This window comes from Colias philodice, chromosome 25 (genome assembly GCF_061535455.1).
Source record: "Colias philodice isolate Cphi_HAF_F1 chromosome 25, ilColPhil1 Martin Lab GWU primary, whole genome shotgun sequence".
Taxonomy (NCBI): Eukaryota; Metazoa; Arthropoda; class Insecta; order Lepidoptera; family Pieridae; genus Colias; species Colias philodice.
This window is the reverse complement of record NC_143110.1, coordinates 4,842,190-4,866,388: the sequence shown is the minus strand read 5'-3', so window position 1 is coordinate 4,866,388 and position 24,199 is coordinate 4,842,190. Positions and strand designations below refer to the sequence as shown.

Genomic DNA, 24,199 nt, shown 5'->3' with positions numbered 1-24,199 from the left:
TTGTTGGAAAAAAATTTAAAGCTTTCGTTTCATTGTAGTTTTTTCAAAATAATCAAAGTTAATTCAAATTGTGTTAAAAAAATAAATATAAGTATGGATGAAGGTACAAACATTGAAAAAAATGTTAATGAAATAATCAAAATCCAACAGCATTAATCCTTAACCAATTAAATACTTTGAATCTTCTTTGAATACATTGTTCATTTAATATAGATCTATTAGTAGAGTGCCGTAAGGCATAAAAATGGTCAAACCTCGGAACCCAGGGCCAGTCAATGAATCTGTATATCAAGTATGAGACTGCATTATTAAAACCTCAAATAAAAAAGTTAAAAAAAAAAATTGACCGATCTCGATTTACAACAATTTTTAACAACAATTTACTGAAAAATGAGAGGCGGAAGGGGGAAAAAGTGTTTATAGTGAAAAATTTAATTTTATTTGTAATAAATTATATGTGCAGAGTAACTTCAATGTTAATTTATTAGATTATCGTAAAAATAAGTTACAAAAAAAATTTATCATTAACTATACACATTGTTACATCATTGTACATTATTGTCGTCGTCGTCGATCTCGTTGATATAGATTGTAGGTGAAGGATTAGTGCAGCTGTCACCATTGCCTTCTAAACAAGCTGCAGTGCAGTTTAATCCACTTTTCCTGCACCCACAAGATGCTCCACATCCTGTTTTGCACGAGCAAAAAATAATTTTTAATAAAGATTCTGGAGCTGGTCGTTGCGTCATTGTTTGCGGTGTAAATAAGATGAATTTTTTTCTCCCTCTGAGTCTGTTTTAGCGTTGTTTTTAAACACATGTAACAATCCGCGTGATATTTAGCTCCATGAGCTACTAAATCTAACACGCCTACAATTCTTTTATGAATATTGCGACAATACCTATTCACTTTTGTCTTCACATATCAAACTTACAATACTTTTCTTGAAATCAGTACTAGTGACGTAGCTGATTAATTGTTGTCTTGACGACTTGGACTTCCTTCTTTCCTTCATTTCATCCGCTTCTTTTTCACAAAAGAAGCACCTAGTTTTCCAATCAAAATCAATTGAAGTAGCTGTTCAAAGCTTTTTTTTAGGTGGAGAGCATGCAGATGTGGTGTTCTTTTTTTTAAATAAGAATTAATGCATCCTTTATTAATATATTTTTGTCTGCATACCGAATGCACGTAGACAAAGTCGCGAGTATTAATATACTGAGAAAGTCCATCCCCTCTTTCCGCAGATGCAGCTTTTAATGATGATATGCCTCTAGTGACTTTTATAATATCTCCTAGTTCAGAGCTTAATTCAGAACTAGATCCGATTTTATCACAAATGAGGCAATCATTGCTTGTATCTACTATCAATACTAGACCGGGAGATACTGACACAAAATTTCGAGCCATTTGTAACAGGATGGCGGTTCTACAGGGTTCTTAGTACGCAATGACAAAAAGAAAAATGATGGTGTGAACGCTGGTACCGGCGGCTTAGTCGCGTGGGCGTTAGTCGAACTCGTCGGAAAATAGCGAAAGTCAAACGATTTGTAACAGTATGGCACTTATTTTTCCTGTAAGTTTGAGGATCAACGAATATAAATACAAAATTTCAAAGATCTAGGTGTTGGAAATCTTCACTTATATAAATTAATAATAAATTTATTTTTCAAGTATGACAGCACTTTTTCCCCCTACTAGAAGTATGGCAAATATAATAATGGTCACATTTTATCAAATACTCTCCAAAAAGCCAAATGCAATACTGGTACAAAAAGATAGGCGAAATAAAAAAATTTTGCAGATTTTCGGCGGTATGGCGACCATTTGGAATCGTCCGAAAAGTATGGCATGGCGATTTTCGTAAATGGCTGCACGACGATGGTTACCTGTGCAAAAGTTAGCTTGGTACAAATGGTTGAATAATTGTTTTTTTTAAATCAACACATTCGCGTCGGTATGGCGGGCTGTAAGTCATACCGGAAAAGTATGGCATGACACTACCGCCTACTTCTTTTTTATGGGCTATCGGTAAATTCTAAAATTTTTGTGTTACAAATCGTTTGACTTTCGCTATTTTTCCGACGAGTTCGACTAACGCCCACGCGACTAACCCACCGGTACCAGCGTTCACACCATCATTTTTCTTTTTGTCATTGCGTACTAAGACCCCTGTAGAACCGCCATCCTGTTACAAATGACTCGAAATTTTGTGTCAGTATCTCCCGGTCTATACTGGATGGTTCACCCATTGCGACACGTGGCTGCAACAACAAATATTAGTATCTAATATTAATAACTAACTTTTACATAATTAATGATTTATATTATTAAATTCTACTATTATAATATTAACTTTTAACATCGATTTATTACAAAATATTCATAACTGTTTTCAAAAGCATGTAATATAAATGAAAAACAAATACTTACAATTTATGCCACTATTTTCAAAGTTTTTAAAACTCAGTAATGTTCAGTAATTAACTTTTATCACACTCACTGCACAATAATATAAACATTAATTTTTAATAAACAAAAATCTGAAATAAATATTTTTCGGAACGAAAACAACAGCTCCTGTGAGAGCCCGCCATGAACAATACCGAACAGCTGCTGTTATCCCCTCTATTCTCCAACCCGACCTTCATCGGTATATCTGCAGTCCCTAAAGATCCAAGATCAAGTTTTCAAGTTTGTAATAGTTGTTCTTTTTAAAATATGACTTTTGACTAATATAAATCAATGAAAACTCCAAAAAAATAATAATTGTTTATAATAATTATTAAAAAATTGAGAGCGCGAAAAAAATTTTTTTTAACATTTTTCTATATACTATTAAAAACATATTTTCAAGGTTTATATTAAGATTCATTGACTGGCCCTGGATTCCGAGGTATAAACCTTACGGCGCTCCACTATATATGGCAAATATAATATAATATATGGCAATATAATACTTTGATATGAAGTAGTGAACAGACGTCTTGCCTCATGCCACCGGTATTATCGAAAAATGCTAAAATAGCGTTGGTTGTTGGTTGGTTACTTAAGTCCCACAAACAGGAAAAGTCTTTATATAGAAAACTATAATTTAAACTATTTATAAATTTATAGTCTTTATATAGTTCCAGTAATTTTATTATTATGTCACGTTCGGTGACCGCTCCCTCGGCGTCTTAGATCATTAAGTAATGGATAACACTCACAGGCGCTTCCCCTTTTGCCGAGGTATAAAGTTATAAACAGACGTTCGAATTTGGTACGGACCGCACCGTGACCTTGGTGCGCTCCGGACCATATTCGATCGTGTGTACAGTGGTCCGCCGGACATAATTATTATTATTGACGGTACGGTTGGTTCGATGGTTTTTTCATCCGAACTTGGTGCGGACCGTACCAAATTCGCGCGTGTGGACGGGCGATCGCACCGGACAGCGCATTAGTCATAGACTATATACTTATTACAGCTTTAGTCATAGTTCTACCGCCAAACAAAACGGACGTCGGTCGATCGTTATCAATGGCGATGGCGTCGGATGACGTGGCTAATACTGAAAAAAGATTAATAATATAAATTTTAGAACTCTACAAAGATTTATGATATGACTGCATATGTCTGAATGAATCCCTGTCTTTTAAATATAATTTTGCCCATTCTTTTCTCTTCGTTTTCTTCTTTTCAATGGTTGTAACTTGTACTTGTACTTGTACCAAAAGAAGCCTTGAACTGAGGTCTACATGTGAAAAAAATACAACATTCTAACCACGAATTTATTACGAGAAATAGATTTTCAAGGAATTCGGTTTGACTTTTAATGAGATTACTATGATCAATGCTCGAAATATTCACAAAAAAAGGAGATTAATTTGTATTAATTTGATATTATTGAATTGTCTTATAAATCTAAGATATTTTTTTTGTTCAGTTAATTTATTACATATAAATATTATGTACCTACATATAATAATATATTGAAATATCGACTATAACTAACGACTAAAACATAAACAAAAACTTGGTAATAGATAGATGATATATATAATTTTGTTTACTAGGGACAACCCTGACATTCTTTGAAAATCTATATCTCGTAATAACTTCGTGGCTAGAATGTGGTATTTTTGTCACATGTAGAACTCAGTTCAAGGTTTCTTTTGGTACTAAACAGAGCTTCTACTAACGCCTGCATATAATATAAAAAAATAAAAACGAAAATCAGTAAAAATTACAATACTTTCGCCTCTATCGACAATATCGAAAATTTCAAAAAGGGATAATTTGCGCCTTTAATCACTTCATATATTAGCAACGTAATAAATTATCTAGTCACTAGTGTATCTATTTTTTTATATGAATTTATTTAGCTCAGTCGGCCGCGAAAATTCCAATATTTTAAATGTTTTTTTAAAAATCGTAAATTTAATCATAATTTTTAAACAAAGAATATTTTCTTTGTGCGGCAATGCCTGGACGGATAGCCGAAACCGATTGAATATTGAAACTGTAAAGGCGAAGCTGCAAATTAATTAAATGTAATTTTAAATTATCGTGCAAAGATTTTTATACATTCGCTTTAGAAAATGAAGAGCTATTAAAAGCTGTTTCTTCCAACAGCAAATATAAATGCCAAAAATAAATTTTCTCTATTTAACATTGCTGTTTTAATTATCTCCCGTAAAAAATAACTAAAACTCGTATTTTTGATGCTGTTAACCCTTAAATCAAATACTGGCAACCCTAGGTGCGGTGCGGTCGTGTGGCGAGTCGATCGCACCGCACGAGTACGGTGGTCCGGTCGCACCAGTTCGAACGTCTGTTTATAACTTAAGATTATTCGAATCGAAAAGTCTTATAGCGGCAGTACACATGGGGCCAACGTGTTGGGCCAACGTGTTGGGCAAAAATGAAGGATACCAAGATTCCTGTTCACACATTGGCGTACTGATCATTCTGCATTGGCGCTTCAAAGATGGACGTAGTCCGTAGAAGTTATTGCAGCCGCGGCAATTTATTTATATACAGTGCGTTTAATTATTACGTACAATGTGCATCAATAACAATGAGTGTACTCTGCCGTCTGCGATGATACCATTTTCCAATCTCTATTGTCCTTTTTTATTTCTGTATAAATAAAACATTATTATGTTTAGATTTTTTCAAATGTTTAAAATGTGTACATTTTACATTTAATTTAATTTTAACTACCTATACAACGAAACTTTAAAGATTAGATTTTAGATATTATTATTATATTAAATGATAATATTATTTATGTAATAAAGCACAATTTGATCAAAATCATGCTCATTGTATAATTATTGTTATTTAATTTTTAAGAACAAGTAACTTTTTAATACTATTTTACTCATTTTATAAATATATTCATTTTTTTATCGCATTGTATGAAAGTGAGATAAGAAAAACATCTAGAATAATATAATAAATAGAAAATAGAACATCTAATTTATTGAGTCATATGGTTTTATTTTTGTGTAGTTCATGCCGTGGATTCCAAATTATTCCTTCATGTCGATACAATTCTACGAATTGTAAAACCTCGGCGCCGCCATCGCTATCGGAATAAATTTCATTGACGCGCAACGATACTGTCTCCGCTGACGAGTAACAACAAACTGAACAAGACACCAACGTGTGAACGCTGTTTGTGGAGCGCGCCAAGATCCTTTGATGTGTGCACAAAAAACCGACAACATTCGGTTGGCCTGCCAATATTGGCGCCAACTAGGCTAATGAAGCCAACATACCGCCAAGTAGCTCTCTACACGTTGGCCCAACCCGTTGGCCCAACACGTTGGCCCAATGTGTACTGCCACCATTATGCTTTCATAGAAACTACTTGCGTAATCGATTACAAACACTCTGCGTATTCGTAAAACATCGAAAGGACGTCTGCGAGTGCTCCGCTAAAAATGCCGTTTTGTACAGTCAAGTCTTGCAGAAACAAGTAAAACACATCAAATAAAAAAAGATGGAATAACCTTTCATTTGTAAGTATTTTTTTATTTTTTTTACGTAAATATCAAATTATTTAAATGCAATTTCTAATAATCGTCGATGTATCGTTTAGCGATATGATCAAGACAAATAATCGAGTCATGTGTTTACTCGATCATTGATGCGGCCTTACGAGACTATTATGGAAAGAAAATATACAAATTTAATCTTCATGAACTAAGAGATAAAGTTGAATTTAAAACGCGATATTGAACCGCATTCCCCACGAAAGTGCGGACTGCCGAGTATTTAAATTTTAATATTTAATCTGTGGGCTGTGGCCGAGTGCTGACTGCTGACTGCTGTCACGACACAGAGCAAGTAATAATGTTAGTTTCTCAAGCGTGTATTATCTTCCCAACGTGACATTGGCAGAATTGTACTCAAACAAAATTGCCACCCTTCGAAAAAATTGAATTGAATTGAATTGAATATTATGGCTGGTTCACACTTTGATTAGTGCGAGTGCAGGTGATGAGTAGTACTACGTGTGGACAGCGACTGTTTAGTGCGAGTGTTTAGTAGGCTGTGTAGTAAAGTGAATAGAAGCGTGTTCTATTTTTTTGCGAGTGGACTGCGAGTAGCCACGTCCCGCGCGCCCTCCCTTCCCCCTCACTCGCAGCGTGCCTGCACTCGCATTAATCACCTGCACTCGCAGTCAATTGGACATTACTCGCACTACACACCTGCACTCGCACTAATCACCTGCACTCGCAGTCAATTGGACACTACTCGCACTACACACCTGCACTCGCACTAATCATCTGCACTCGCACTAATCAAAGTGTGAACCAGCCTTTATATTAACACGTGACTCGTACACGACACATGGGGACTTTGCAAGTTGCAACAATCATTGTTGTATTATATTACTTGCTCTCTGCATTGTTGGTCGATGCTAATTGCTAGTTTGTGCCTTGTGGTAGTGAACGCACGTGTTATTGAAAATTTTTTAATTATAGTTTTCTATTTGGCGTATTCAAGCTACGATTTTCCTTTGTTTTTATTGGTGGTGGTTGTAGTGTATCGTGTTTAGTTACATTTTTTCTTATGTGGACAAGGAATGGGCCAGTGTCTGCTTCAGAATACCTTCTTTCACCTTCAGATAACATAGGGTGAGTATAAACTGTCTGGATAGATGCCGCTATGGGATTATTATCCACGGAAGTTTTTTTTACTTTTGTGAGGTTTGATATATTATCATCCAAATCGCCTTCAAAGTATGCTCCTTTAGAAACTATACACTTACGCCAACGAATAATCCAATCATCAAAACATTTTATAAACGCTGTTTCCGAAATGGAGTTCAGTTCTCGCTGCGAATTCTCCATTATGTCTTCTACCACGTAGTGGTAATTTGAGTTTAGGAAAAATAAAGTAGTCGGCTGGAGCCATATCTGGTGAATACGGTGGTTGCTCGATGGTGTTTGTTGAGTGTTTGGACAAAAATTCGTTCATAATGATGGCCTTGTGCGAAGGCGCATTGTCGTGATGCAATATCCAAGAATTTTCTTTCCACAAAACTGGCCTTTTTCGTCGAATTTGTTCTCTTAAACGCCGCATAACGCTCAAATAATATACTTTATTCACTGTTTGACCTTCCGGAAAGAATTCCGAGTGCACAACACCGCGATAGTCAAAGAAAACAGTCAACATGACCTTGGCTTCTGATCGACTTTGACGTGGCTTTTTTGGTTTTGGTTCAGTTGGAAGACGCCATTCCGAAGCTTGTTGACTGGTTTGCATGTCAAACTCGTAAACCCACGTCTCGTCACCAGTAACAATGCGTTTCATGAATGTTGGGTCGGTATTGACTCGTTTTAGCATGACCTCAGCGACTCTCATGCGATTGAGTCAATACCGACCCAACATTCATGAAACGCAGATCTCTCTCAAACTTGCATGAGGATTTTCAGTCACTATTTCCTTCACTTTTGCAATGTTAACTTCAGTTGCAGACGTTGATGGCCTACCAGAGCGAGGCAAATCTTCCATCACATCTCGACCATTTTTGAACGCTTTGTACCACTCATAAGCACGTGTTTTTGATAAAGTCGATTCACCATATGCCTTCTGTAACATTTTCAGTGTCTCCAAACACGAAATTCCATTGGCGATGCAAAATTTAAGACAAACTCTTTGTTCGATGTTTTTGTCCATTATGAAATTCGCAATACACGCTAGATCAGTGTTGGATTCAGACCCTCCGAAAATTATAGTCTATGGAAGTTAAAATTATACTACATAATCATAAATTATACTACGTTTCGTTTTTGTCAATTACGTTTTAAATTTAACCTTCCGTATACGAGGTGACTAATCTCATCATGCTATACTAGGTGGGGTTTGATATACCCCAAACATGAAAGGTAGTAAAATTAGCATAATTGATATTTAAGATTGTTAAATAATAATAAATATGTTTTTATATCTAATAATGAATTGAATTAAGTAAAACAAATGTTATTTTTACATTACAATAGACTTTTATTTTACAAAAACTTAACTTTTTCTTCTAACTATAATCTATTAAACCTTTTCTTGAGGACTAAAATCAAATGGCACATAATATTAGAATCAGTCTTCTTAATTTATAAGACTACAATATAACTAGTTTTAAACATTAACAATTTAGTAAAAACAAACAATAATTAATCAAATCTTAATCACTTAAGTTTCCGCAGTCTTGACAATAAAAATCTGCATGTTCCATACATATAGGCTTATTACATTTTTTACAAATGTACCTAGTTTTCCTATCTTTTTGTCTAGGACAAAGTGAGCATCTTTGAATTGTATTAGACCTTTTTGCCGGCGGTTCTTGTAAGTTTTCAAGGGGTTTTTGAAAATACTTTTCAATTCTTTGGCGCAGTTTCCTAGGAAGTCTTTGGTTCTGCCTTCTTGTTTCTAGGTGGGATCTTACTAAAGACAAACCTAATTCCCGAATGAATTTACATCTCAAGTTAGTTTTATTTTTCTCAATACCATTATTGAGCATGTGTATAATCATACTATTTATACCAGCATGATTGAGTAAAGCGAAAAATATCGTCAGAGGCCAACGCTTAGAATTACGTGAAACATCGTAAGTTCTCGATAATTTATCGACAACATCAACGCCGCTTTTAGTCTGATTGTAGAATGTAATAATAGCTGGTTTTTGCTGACTTCCTGTTTCAACATCGATTTCTTTATCATGATGCAAAGACGACATCATATACACTATTTTACGTGGCTTTGGTACATAGGATAAGATTGTAATATCTTTTTGGAATCCAAATTTGGTAGTATATAATTCACGGTTTGTTTTGAATACAGGTGGTATACAAGTTTTATTAGCACGTAAGGTTCCGACTACAGTTAGTTTATGATCTTTCAGTAAATGATTAGTGCTCTCGTAACTTGTGAAAAAATTATCCATAGTAACATTTCGTGAAGTTTGTGAAACACATTGTACCAGTCGATCAACTACGTCGTAGGGTTTATTGCTAATAGCATAAGGACCCTCAGGTTGCTTGCCGCAATATATTTCCATATTTAGGGTGTAATAGGTCTTATTGTCCACCAAAGCATAAATTTTGATACCGTATTTTGCTGGTTTAGATGGTATATATTGGCGGAAACCGCAACGTCCTCTAAAAGCTACTAGTTCTTCATCCAAAGTAAGGTTTTCATACGGAATGTAAACATCTTGAGAATTTTTTACAAATTGTTCAAATATACTTCTAATCGGGGCTAATCGATCTATCATTATTCTCTCACTTCGTGTAGCAGCGCTATCAAATCTCAAATTTTTCAGTAAGAAAACAAATCTATTTCTACACAATGTGTCTCGAAACACATCCATTCCAGTACCGTCTGTGGCCCATAAGTCGATTGTATTTTGACGACTAGAACGCGCTAAACCAGATAGAAAAAGCAATCCAAACAGTGCCTTCATTTCTGTCAGTGTTGTTTCAGATTTTTGAGGGTCGTTAGTAGATTGCAAACGAATTTTCTCATTGGTGTAATTCACGATATCAGCAATCATATCATCAGTAATAAATAAAGAAAAACACTGAATAACTAGGTGACTTCTTGTCTCTCGCAACTGATTTTACGCCAGGTAGATGATAAATAATATTTTCAGCTCTGGTGCGAACTGTAAGCCGGTATGGATTTTTTTGCCATTTTACCCCATCTTTACCTTTATAATATTCGGTATGACTAGCTTGTTGCAACCTCGAGAGTGGTAAGTTATCACTGTCTGAATCCGAAGACGGTATGTCCGCATCCACTTCACTATCTGTATTGCTTTGAGCACTGATATGATCTGCATCACCATCCGATTCTTGTTCTGGCTCAATATCATCATCGTCTTCTCCTGTTAGCGCTCGTAATATATCTTCTGCTGATAACCCAGACATGTTTTAGTTAAACTATTACCTGAAAACAATATTTCATCACGTTAAACACCGAAATAAACATATAAATGATTAAAAAACAGAAGTAGTTACGCTTACCTTTTGGGTGACGCGCTATACAAGGTGGGGTGTGTGATACCCAAGCGCACTTTACGTACGTGTCACACGATCTGTGGCAGACGCCGGACTGAATGCTTTGCACGGATCGGAGCGGCAACGTCGCATTTACAGCTACTGAGAAAACCAACTTACGCGTTTTTTTCGTTTAAAAATTGCAACGATTTTTTTACCGCTGGGGTATGTCATACCCCACCTCGTATACGGAAGGTTAAATAAAATAACTAAAATTGATTAATAAAATAAATTTATAGAATAAAAAACATAAGAAATTACAAGAAAAATTACAAGTTATTCAAATTCAGGCAACTGGATGTCTATCTCAGTCAATTCAGTTGTAACTTCGTCCTTGGACTCCTTGGCATTGACACGACGTAACATCGTCAGATGGCATAAACTGGATGCAATTGTGGGACTTAGGTACTTTCTTTTACAGCATCACATGAAAGTAGCAGGGAGTCAATGGAGCGAGTTACTAGTTTATTTCGTGTTTTTGTTTTTGTCAGGTTTACTTTGCTGAACACTCTTTCACAAAGCACTGTTTTTAATTTAAATGACAGATGCTACTCAAACTCCGCGCCAAAATGGAAAACAGTTGTACCAACCTAACAACAACAAAAAAAAAACGAAAATTTGAATTTGGAACCATAAACAAATCATTCATTCCCGATACTTTGTTGACTGAATGTATAGCTGTTTCTTAATTGGTATGTCTCTGAACTTTTTGTGAACTTTATGGCTTTCATTTCAGATAATTTGACATTATTTCTGTCAATATCTTTGTTAAGATTCAAGTTGACTTCATCAGCAAATAGCTTTAAATCAAAGAATGAATCGAAGTTCATTTCTTTGTCTATAAATTCGTTGCCGCGTTTTTTTGCGTTTCTGATGAGACTTATGTATTGGACTGGAGAGTATATAGGTCCTGCTTTCTTAGCCTTTTGCATCTTAGCCCGTTTAATGTTCTTCTCAATGACAGAATGAACAGAGTCAGCTTTATTCTGAGTATGTCCTCTAATGAGGAATTTGTGAGTAATTGATTTGATGGGTAATGTATTAACAGCATAATAATACATTCTGAAAACGAATCTGAAATAAAAGTTGGCATTTTTGTGAAAAAAATATTGGAATTGTGACGATCAAAGTAACAAAGAGTTTATCTCTAATTACTTGCTTGTACTTTACTTATTTATTTATTTTATTTATTTATTTGTCTTTGGGAAACAAACAATACAGTGTTTCTTAAAATTAAAAAAAACAAAATACTATACATATATCAGCAAAGTTTCCACTGGAATTTACATTCTTAAAATATAAAAACACATTCAGTCACAAACAGTAAACATTAATTAAATTTTACATTTAAATTATTAAATTAAATTTGTTAACATAATATAAATATCTCAAGCATGAGTACAATTAAATTTACAAGCAAGTAATTTTTTTGGGGACATGAAATCCCAAAATAATGTGTTTATTTATTATATCTCGGTATTGTCTTACAGTTTCGACTTTAGTTTGACCTATAAGGTGCTCCCACATTGCCGTTATAAAATGTTTGTCTCCTACATTGATGGAAAATGTTTGAACACTAGTCATCTAGTATTGACTCGCAGTTTGGTTTCGCCTTCTGAGGGCCGAGGACGTCTACACGAAAATGGAAGAAGATTTGCTCATTGGAATAGCTTTTATTTTTTGTTTAAAAAAGAAGAAAAAGCGCTCTTATTGGATGCGCCAAACGCTAAAAGCTAGAGGAAAATATAGTGCCACAGACTATCTCAAGGATTTGGGTATTGACGGTTGCTTAAAAGATTTTATAAGAATGAACAGTTCCGAATTTGAATATCTACAAAATTTAATTGGGGCAAAAATAGGCAAACGAGACACTACATTTAGAAAATCTGTAAGTGTGACGGAAAGACTTGCGGTAACGTTAAGATTTTTGGCAACTGGTAGCAGTTATAAAAGTCTTGGAAATGTGTTCAAGTTGTCAGACCAAGTGATATCTATTATCGTACCAGAAGTGTGCGAGGCTCTCAATGAGGTTTTAAAGGAATACATACAGGTAAGTCAAACAACATTTTTAATTTTTTTTTATTTACTTTTAATATGATCTAATCTAATCATACTTTAGGTAGGTACCTACCTTACCTTACTAATAATTTTTTTAATAATTAACAAACCAAACATGTATTTTTTAATTTTTGATTGATTCCAACAAATCGTTTAATGATTGGGTCGAATCTTGGCTTGATTCCGATAAATTAGACGGACTCTGTGTTCTTGCGCTGGTACGAGTATGTGTCCTGGAGTTATCCGAAGAACTGGTTTCAAATGAAGCCGAGGGACTCGGTGCGGTGCAGTATCCTCTCGAGCTACAGTCAGCATTATTTTCCGAAGAAGTGGATAGATTTGGTACAGAGTTGTATCCCCAGGAACTACTAGCGGTTGGGTCTGTAAAGGTTATTGGAAAATCATATTGTCCCATTGTCGCATTGTACAAAATATTGTTAATGTGATGTTGAGCAGTATTCTTAGCATGACTGTTTTTTATTTGTTTCAGTTTCATCGAGACATACTCTCCAAATGCGTCATTTTCATCCCTGCTTTTTCTAGATTCGTACGTTCTTTGTAAAATATTTACAGCTTCTTGTTGTGTTGGATCTTGTTCTACTTCAGGCCGTATTCTTTTCTGAAATGGTTTTGGGGTGGCGAAAGGCGTGCCCGTAGTTTCATCAGTGACAGTATTTTTGTTTCGTTCAAACTGAGAGTGTTTTCTGAAGCAATTCTGTTCTGTGTAGCAAGAACGTTCGAGCAAAAGTAAGACTTCCATCCAAATACAGTTTTTTGGTTCGCTCTCGAACATAATGCGACTCTACAGGTACAAAACTGTTTACGTGGTCACACACACTCGCAATCATTTCCTTAGAAATTTTCTTTGTGTGCTGATGGTGGCCTCTTTTATCCTGCATGACAGTAGGGGAGAGCGGGGATGAAAGTCACATTTTTATATTTTTTTATGTAACTTCTAAAGTACGTTGTTTAGGAATGATATTTGTATACCAAAGGATAGTGTAATTATTCAGGTACAAAAGAAATACACGTATTTTTGTATAATATTATCAGTTGTAGAAATATTTTGTATTTTCACTCTAAAGAAAAATGTGACTTATAACCCCGGGTCAGGGATGGTTGTCACAATGCCTAGGGTAGGTAGTCACATACTAAATAACAGGCATTTTATAAATAGAAAGTCAATTTTTGGTGTTATAATTTTTCATATAATTATTTTTATGCTTTCTTAAATTAATCAGTCATTAATATCTTACATTATACATTTTTTAATACAAATATTGCAAAATTATGAGATGGGATTCGGTCTACAAATTAGTTTGAATAGGAATAAATACTCAGACTAATTTATAGACTAACCATAGAGAATCACAATTTGGTAAATGTAAGGAAAGAACAATTATCCAAACTTGCTTTATGCAAATAATTCTTAAAACTTAACAATCATAGAATCACACATATTCATTAAATAACAACTTTTTTGGACGCTATATTTTCTAATCAGTCTTCAAAATTTTACGCAATAGTCTTTAATTAAGAACTCTTAACCTAATGAAACCGTAGAACAATTATCCAAACTTGCTTTATGCAAATAATTCTTAAAACTTAACAATCATAGAATCACACATATTCATTAAATAACAACTTTTTTGGACGCTATATTTTCTAATCAGACTTCAAAATCTTACGCAATAGTCTTTAATTAAGAACTCTTAACCTAATGAAACCGTAGACAGTCTTTATTTCAGTCTGAATATTCAGAATCACAATTTTGGCAAATGTAATTTGGTAGACCAGGTGTGCATGCTTCGTGAGCCCAAAATTTACAATCCTGGCATTGTACCCAAACTTCTCTAGATTTGCTTGCTGAGTATGGCGACAAACAGACTAAGCAAAAATCTTCATTCTCTTTCTCTTCTTCACAGTTGTCAGATTTCTTCTTGTTTTTATTAGATTTAGAAACCTTCTTCTCTTTCTTTTTCTCACTCAATACACGTTTTGATACTTTCTTTTTCTTAGCATCTTGCTCCTTCTTTTTTTCTTCTAAATAGGTCTTTTCCGGTGTATCTGTCAGAATGGCTGATTTACATTTTCTTTTATCACCTCGCTGCGACTTGCGTGGAGGTGCTTTTGGTAGTGGTTTCAAAATAAGCGGGGATACGTTCAGAGTAGATTCACCACTTGGACCTGGTATGGCTAGGGGCTCCTTGTTTCTTACTCCACTTGGACCTGGTATCGCCAGGAGCTCATTGGGAACTTGATTCTGTAACGATTCTCCTAGCATCGGACTATCTATAAAATTTTCTGGCGTTATTGCGCGAATATTAAGATCCAGGTTATAATAATCTTGAGTCAATATTGAGTCATCAAGGATAGATGGACTTCCAGCAGGTTCGTTAGGGTGATTTTCCGGTGATGTTTGAAAAATAACGGCTGAATTATCGTTTTGAGTTTCGGCATTGTTGGGTGCAATTTTGTTGTCACGAACCGTAGTCAATGGTCTATCAGTGACAGACGATGGCATATAATCGTGTTCTTGGAATATGTCCCTATTAAATGGACAAATTCCGCAGGCTTTATACCCTGCAACAATATTAGGTGGAGCCGCTGCCAAAGGGAAAGCTTGTGCAATTATACCTGGAATGTCGTATATCGTCATTTGCTGTCCCGGGTGATTTATCATCCATTGATCCATTGCGTTGTTAACATACTTCTTCAAAGGTCCATAAACCGACCTGTCCAAGGGCTGCAAGCGGTGAGTGCAGTGAGGTGGGAAAGATAGCATTATTATGCCATTATTTTTTGCATAGTTTAGTCCTTCAATGGACAGGTGGGAGCTATGGTTATCTAAAAGCAAAAGACATGGTTTTTCCTTTGTCGATTTTACGTGGCTATGAAAGTGTTCCAGGAAACTAACAAATAGCTCTTCTGTCATCCAACCTGATGGATTACTGCCTCCTTTGCAGCCAATAGGTCCATCTCTTAAAAAATGGTCTTTGAAATGGACCCGCGGAAACACAAAAAATGGTGGAACTGAATTGCCAATCGCTGAAACAGCAGCAGCTAAGGTGACTAATGTGCCTCTTTCGGCTGAAGTAATAGCACCGACTTGCTTGATTCCTTTTTTAGCTACAACTTTGTTCGGTTTTTGCACCGTAGTTACCCCAGTTTCATCCATGTTCCATATGTCATGTGGTGCAATATTATTTCGTGTAATTACCATTTCAAGGTTATCGAAGAAAGTTTTGATGTTATGTGGATTAAAGCTCGTGGCTCGAGCCAAACTAGTGGCTTCAGGTGCTCGAATGGACAATGAAGGATGTCTCTTTAAAAATGACGTTAACCAATCTGGGCCAGCTAGTTTGTTCGTTTCCCAAGATTTTGGTACCTTCAATTTATTCGATATAGCCAGCTGAAATGCTAATTTGCGCAATTCTTTTGGAGACAAACCGAAATATACGCTTGAAGCCAAAAGTATGTATTTTTCCAACTCCTGTTCCTGATCATCTGTAAAAATCTGTCGATTCTTTTGATACCCTATTTTTGTAGAGGGTGTTGATATCGCTCTGTTGTAAATTTCATCAGCAGTAAATTTGTTGCAATACCGTGTTAATGTGCGATAATTAATATCAAAGTCCTTCGCAACAGACCTTATTGATTTTTTGTATATCTTGACCTCTCTCGCAGCGCGTAGCATTACCTCTGGCAACACTAGCCCTCGAGTAGACTTCCTTTCATGAACGCGTGGCATTCTTATAATACTGAAACAAACATGTCTATATGTAACAAAACCTCAAAACTCAAATAAAGTCAGCTCGCATACAGATACAAATTTTCGGGGGCTGGTTGTCACATGTGACAACCAGCCCCCGAAAATTTGAGACAACGTGCCCCGTAACACGTTTTAGAAAAATAACCTTGAAAATAAATTCGGATCAATGGATATCTAAAAAACTATACTACGATATTATAAAACACATTTCAACATCATCAAATGCACTGAAAGATTATTACTGAAAACAAGAACGTATACTTACGAGGTTCGACACAGCAGCACAAAAATTTACTTTTGCTGCGAGAAAACAACAAACACGCGTGAGGCCCACACGGCAGATCGGGGCGGACTGACGCGAAGTGGGGAGAGCGTTGACACTGTATCGCTCTTGCCTCGCCGTTCAACAGACTTATTCGATAGTTCAGTTTTGTGTTAAGACCGCTGTGACAACCAACCCGTGAGACAACCAAACCCGGTCTCCCCTACCTTGCAATAAGAGTTTATTCAGCGCGGAGTAGACCATACCTAGTTTAATGCCTAAAGTTCTTAAGAACATGGTTTTGCAAACTTGTATTTTTGACTCATCTCCACTGGAGCTATTACCGACTTGTGCCGGCAAATAATACCATAGAGTGAATTCTCTTCTGGATGCGGACTCAGTAGTAATACGACGCTTTGGTATTTTATCACAATATTTGGCTATAAAATCCCAATGCCGAACTAGCTCACCTAATGACCAAAACGCCGCGAAAAGTAAATAATGTTTTATATGGCGTTAATTTAAAGAATAATCCTGTTTCATCTGCGTTAAATATTTCATCGTCACTAAATTTTTCTCGCAAATTAGGCCAAACTTTGCTTAGCCACTCTGTTACATCGCTCTGTTCAACCAACAAAGACTCAACAACAATTTTTCCGGCAACAATATTGTGTCTCTTCTTGAAGCGGTTAATCCAACTCGCCGAACAATCAAAATTAAGAATCTTTAGCTCTTTAGCAAAAAAAGTAGCCTTTTGTTGAAGCATAGGCCCATTTACGGGTATTGCACGATTACGTTGCAGCTTAAACCATTGTAAAAGTGCCGAGTCCACTTGTTCTTGAGACGACAACCACACACGTTTAGGTTTTAAAACATTCGCATTGAACAAAGGTTCTATTTTGTGTTTATTTTTCTTAATTGTTGATATTGTCGAATGATTTACACCGAATTCCTTCGCAATTGTTGCATTTGACTCGCCAGCTTCTAAACGTTGTATTATAACACTTTTTTCTTCAACAGATAAACTTTTTCGTTTTGTAGAAGCCATTTTTGTACGCCAAACTACGCATCACCCGCTAATTAACGCTGAGAACTAAACGGTCACACACGAATCACTGACGTGCAGGCAAGGGGGGAGTGTCAGGCGGAGATATTTCATACCTACGATTTATTTGTAAACACGTCAACGCTCATCGTCGTTGTAACCGGATAATTTTATGTGATATACCGTCGTTAAAAGCGGTCGGTCGCTGTAAGCGGAGTCGTAATAAACGGACTACACTGTATGTCTGTATTGATACTTCTACTTTGATTAGTATATCACACGTATGTGTAATTGTTTTCCATGTAAAAATTGATCTATAATCATAAAAAACTAAAATTTCATAGTTACAACCAAGTCGTCTGCCTGTTTGTCCCATTTTTGAGAACAATGTAGGAGTTAAATAAAAATGTTAATGTTTCACGGTAAAATATAAGAGCAGGGTGGTCTCGTCTAAATTGTAGTTCACGAATGGGTCGTGACTGAAATCCAAGTGTTTTGTTGTATAATGGCTCCAAGAATTTTGTCCATTCACGGAAAGTATTTTGCAGAACTTCAACTACAGTAAAAGGACATGGGCGAATTCTTGCGTCTCGAAAAATCGGTGCCCAGTCTTCTGGGATCTCAGCTGGAAACTATTGATTAATGTTACACATATTTTTATCACACTAAATAACAGTGACGTCTTATAGGAAATGTCATTTTAATTTTGTCGAATCTGTGATAAACATGGACCAGTTGATGCAGAGAGCGAAAAACTATAGTTTTTGTTTTGACCCGCACAGGAATCACAAAATATTTTGAGAGTTCCCACGTCGCTATCTAGTAGGTAATAGAGTTGTACGAGGTTTTTTCCCAACATTTTCTGGATACGAATAGAATAAGATAAATTATGTATGTTTAGGCCATAAATTGAAAGTTGTCGCTTGTAATAAACATCATTAGTAGTAATGTTTGGTAATAGTAAGTTCTTCATGTAATCCAATGCAACAGCATGGAAGTATTTAAAACTTTACCCTTCTTTTTAGCTTCGTTTTTACGGCTGTAAAAAACTGCAGCACTATTTTTGTGCACCAAACGTTAATTATTATGGACCATGCCATCGAAACAAGGCGGTCAAGTCAAAACTAATTTATTGTCTTTTTTTTTCTAAATTGTTTCTTTATTTCAGAAAAAAATTCTGTTCCTACATTAATCGAATCTATTACGTATGTAGATGTTTTTGAAAGTCCAAATCTGAGCGGGTTTTTATCATATTTCGATTTGCTGTTGAATGCATCAAATAATAAATTATTAAATATTTCAACAAATTCAGTGTTATTTGCACTCTTTAATTCGCCTGTACCTTTGGTTGTCTTGATTGCTGCAGTAATGGTATTACTAAAAAGTATCGCAGACTATTTATTTTCTGAAAGGGATTTGGGCTTATATAACGATGCCGATCTGTTATTTTAAGCAAGCATCTGCTCTTCATTGATTTTTTATCTAATCCATACGTTTGAATGATGTTATCAAATGAGTTAATTTTGTCTCCATAAATAAATTCATTATTCAGTAAATTGTTTCTGATATTTTTAATAAGATGTGGGACATCAAAAAATGTTAAATGCATAAACTTTTTTGCCATTAACAAAAAAGGGAAAGTCTATTGAAATCCCTAAATGTTTGTACAATGTTTGGTTTGTCGACATTTGATCACAAACGATAGCCTTGGGCAATAAACCGTTCTCAAATCGTTTGTTAATTATTATGGATTAAACAAATAATTTTAAATTTTCAGCCTTTACATTGGCACTTGACAAATAATATGCTATTGGCATTTTCCATGGCTTGTAGAGCCCCCTCACATTGGCACTTGACAAATAATATGCTATTGGCATTTTCCATGGCTTGTAGAGCCCCCTCACAACAAAAACAAGAACATATTTAGCAATTTCTATGGCCACCTCCATAGTCCTCAAGCCCTTCTATAAAATCTTGTATCTCCGAGTATTCTAACTACTCTACTCTCTCATACTCTACTCTACTCATTTCGTAGAAGCTTACCTTCTACGCACGCCCGTTTTACAAAAGAAGAATGCTCGAATATTGTTAACCCTTAAATGCACAGATTTATTTATTGTGATAAGAAAAATATATGTATTACATATAGGGGTAACAAATACGGGAAAAATAGTAAAAAAAAATATTTATGTAATTTTATTATATATATTTATCAAAAATCGTAAAGTATCATTTTTGATACAACATGCATTTAATACCTAATCAAGTATTCGCGACCCTTAGATTTCGGGTTTTTGTTATGGGGTTTTCTATTTTCAGGAATAATGAAAACCGTTTGCAAAGTAATGAATTATTTATTATAATTAAATGTGGAACTTATTAAAACAATCAGAATTTTTTTCGAACACAGAAAAACTTTGCATTTTTCACATTTGATGCTACTTAGAAGCTTACACCCTGGCATCATACACCGCATGCGATTATCCATGCGTATTTGTTTGTGATCAGTACCATCGTGTATAATATCTGCCGATGGCATTACCTGAAGGGTATTCCTCCGTTTAGGAGATGGTTCCTCTATAGTACTGCTACTACTTGGTCGACCTCGTGCAGGTTGGGTGTGGGTTTTATATTTACATAGAACATCTGCAAGTTCTGTTCTAAATTCTGCTAAATTCAATATATTTTTCGCAGCTATGTTTTTTTTATAGCATACCTGTTTATATAAGACCCACGAATTTATAACTGTCAAGTCAAGAAGGTGATGGAATAGCCTAATATACCACTTCCTACTTTTCATGCGGATTCTGTACCTGCCCAAGTACGAGTCCATTAAATCCACACCGCCCATATGGGCGTTATATTCTTTCACAACTTTTGGACACTGTATAAATTTCTTCCTCTTCTCAACCTTATCATAGCGTTCAATGGTGGATACAGGCTCAGCTCCCACATAAGTAGACAGCAACGTCACTTGTCTATTGTCTTTCCAACTTACTGAAGACAGTCTTTCTTTAATATTGTTGAACATTTCCTTTCAATTTTTTTTAAATATCCTATCGATTGATTTTGTTGCACTTTAGGAATATGTACAGGTCACGGATTGTTTATATTTGTCAATAAAGCTTTTTATCATTAGCAGAAGTGCATGATCAGCTATGTTTTTTGTTCTTTTTATTCCATTATCTTCGAAACCAAAAAGTATTTTTTTGGAAATACAAACCGCTCATCAAATATTAAAGATCGTATTATTGTTTTCCTCAGGTACCATTTTGATAAATTTTTCCAAATGTTTGACTATGCTGTTATTAATCCCAGGCGACAAATTCACACCGCTTAATAATTTTTGTAAAGATCTTTTTGTTCGTAATGAAAATAATTTCTCCAATAAAGCATAACCTTTGCGGCTCTGTTTTAGTATTGGCACATAATTTTCTCATTCCTTCGTTTTTTGCCACTTTGGATTAACTGCATTTTTGTAAACAACAGCAGGTTCTGGCAAATTTTTCAATGAATTTTGAAGAAAGCTTTATTTTTGATAGCTTTGACGCTATTTTAATCATTAAATTTTTACATTGGTTCTTTAACTTTAACAGTTTCATTTTGTGCTTGATGTTTCAATTGATTTCTTGATTTTTTAAATTCCCATAAGATGATAAGAATTTTGTTTCACTATGCGGGCAAATCTGCGGTGGAAGGTGTGGTATTAAAGTTTATTATATAAATTTATTAAAAAATAATTCGCTTATATTATAAATAACTTTCCATTTACTATGCGGTTAAATTAAGAAATTTATTTAAAAACTGTCTCTTTGGGATTATTTTTTTGGCCTTTTTTTGCGTAATTATTTATGCGGATATCCGTGTACTTTTCCAATACACATTTTATTAATTGAACTATATGGTTATACATTGGAGACTGATCATACTGATGGAAGTTTATCTCATCAAATAGTTTAAATCCGAGAAAATGTCTCATAGTTTTTGTAATAAATTGGCATTTAAATGTTTTTTTACTTGAATTGACAATAATTTCAGCAATGATTCTGCCTTTTAAAAATTTTGATCATTTCTGTACTGGGTATAAGAATACTTTCATTGTCTCTCAACTTAATGAATTCGATATCTTCACCTCACTTTCACATACCTGTGATGCAAACTCGGACATTTGACTGAAATCTGCAAATGAGTCATTTAATAGATCATCTTCTTTATTATCATCTACATCGCCGTCATTATCATAATGTGGTGCTACTGTAGTAATATTTATTCGATCGACAGCTGAAGAGCAACTAAGACTGCCACATTTTCTAGCGCTACACAGTTTCCATTGTCAAAATCCTTCAGTTCTACGTGGGCAATTATATTTTTATAAATTGATTGAAACTAACGCGCTGTTGGGTTGTTTTTTTATTTATAATTAAAATGTTATTACACCAATTACATTAATTATAGCACATTACATAAATTATTATAATTTGGCCTCCTCAACATATGGACGGATGCGGCGGCAGATGGATCCGCAACCATGTCTTCGGATAAATTGCGATCCGTCCACTCATCTGTGAGTTATTCAGTCTGTGCTCCATCGTGAAAGACGTAACTCGTGCCGAAAAAATGAATATAGAAACAGTAGCGGCTGCTGCTATATACTTAATTATACAATTGACTATTGTCTAAATGTTTCGACTGAGGATGTTTCCCATTTAGTAAAGCTTTTATCGCAGATCATGGAAATTTTCAATGCCACCTGAACAGAATATGCCATTTGGTTCTTTTTGCCATTTGAAAGCATAACAAAATTGACAACATACCACCATACCTCCTATAAAGGCGAATTTAGAGTAATCAATTCTGGGTGAATACGAATAACCTGATTTCTCTTTGTTCGCCTATGGAAGGTTTTCCATCTCCGTCCCACTTTCTGGGTATTCTATCGACCTTGACACCATTATATTGATTGTATGTGCAACTCGATCGGCATTTAGCCGAGACTGGCGTTCGTCTGCAGTTTCTTGTTGCCGAATATCCCTTACTCGTTCTCTCCAAGTTAATAAATAATTTTCCTCACTCTGACGGTTTGCTCATAGTTTTCTCTAATCTTTGTCGATATTCATCATCATTTTCAAGAAGTCTTTTATTGTTGTGTCGCAATCGACAAGCTGTTAATCGAGATTCACGATCGATACTAACGGGTCCGCCAAATAACTTTTTTTTTTAAATGTTATTAAAAAAAACTACTAAATATTTTTTAAAATTTATTTTTTTATTTGAAAGTACAATCCTTCCGGTTAATGATGGAAAATAATTTCATTCAAATAGCTGCCTCGGCTGACCATGCAGTAGCCTACACGATCGGTCTAATTTTTGAGTACATTTTCGATTGTGTGCAGCTGTATTTCACCAATAGCTTCACGAATATTGTCCTTTAAAGCGTCAATAGGCATGACGAAAGATTTTGAAATTCTCTTCCATAATGTGTGTATACGTTTACTATACAAGAAAAACCCTATATTTCGGTAATATACTTAAATTTAACGAAGATTAAAGCCATTTTTCAAAAAATATTTAATATCTGTGCCAAAACAGCTCGCAGGTGTCATGGCGTAGGCGTGACGTCAAACTTTGGTAAATACGTAATTATTTGTACGCATTGCGAAGAAAACTAAAAAAGTCTTTATTTAATATGTGTTATAGAAACGAATTACAAAGTTTATAAGTGGTGTGCAGTATTGCAGTGTGAATCCACATAAAAATAATGCTCAAAAATGTGTTAGTAATTATTTCAAGCGAAAAAATAATAAGAAATTATTGTATAAAGTTGGCGCGGAGAATCCCGAACCATGTATTCGTGAATTCGCAATTATATTTTTGTTCTGAGTCGATAAAGCATACGTGAAACAATAGAAAATAAATAAAAATGCGTATTCTCAACATATTCATAACAACAAAATACATCTGACGTGAGTTGTTTACTTATGCGTGACGTCACGCGTGTTTTAGTCAAAATGGCGAACTTCAGAATTTCAATGTTTTATTTTATTGATAATCTCATTAATCTTAATGTTTTTAAGATTTCTAAGTCGCTATATTTAATTTATTTATTATACATTTTCCCTTAAAAACACTAATACGATCATTTATGGATACTGTCGTCATGCCTATTGTCTCTGGCTTGTCGGCGTAACACTTATCTTTGACGGCACCCCACGAATAATAGTCCAATGGTGTCAAATCGCAGCTCCGAGGTGGCCAAACTATTATTAACGGCTGATTATGCGATTTTCAAAAACAGGGCGCAAAACATCAAGTGTAGCGTCGGCTGTGTTGCACGTTGCGCCGTCCTGTTGAAACCAAATGTTGCCAATATCCTCCTCTTCAATTTCTGTGAATAAAAATTCGTTCAACATGGCCCGATAACGATCGCCATTGACCTGTAACGGCCACACCTTGCTCATTTTCGAAGAAAAATGGAACAATTATGCCTCTGGACCAAAATCCGCACCAAACA

The 24,199-nt window shown here is 35.1% G+C and overlaps 1 protein-coding gene and 1 pseudogene across 1 annotated transcript in view; one reads left to right on the top strand and one right to left on the bottom strand.

Moving 5' to 3' along the window:
* Positions 1-6,824: 6,824 nt before the first annotated feature.
* The window catches only part of LOC149477351 (uncharacterized), a 36,855-nt gene continuing 19,480 nt past the window's right edge, over positions 6,825-24,199 (top strand). Inside the window, exons 1-2 of the mRNA XM_089710895.1 lie at positions 6,825-7,131; positions 12,042-12,601. Of these exons, the coding sequence (XP_089567021.1) occupies positions 12,194-12,601 (408 nt within the window). The 5' untranslated portion in view covers positions 6,825-7,131; positions 12,042-12,193. The remainder of the gene's footprint in view (positions 7,132-12,041; positions 12,602-24,199) is intronic.
* On the bottom strand, positions 12,718-13,874 carry LOC149477353 (uncharacterized; annotated as a pseudogene).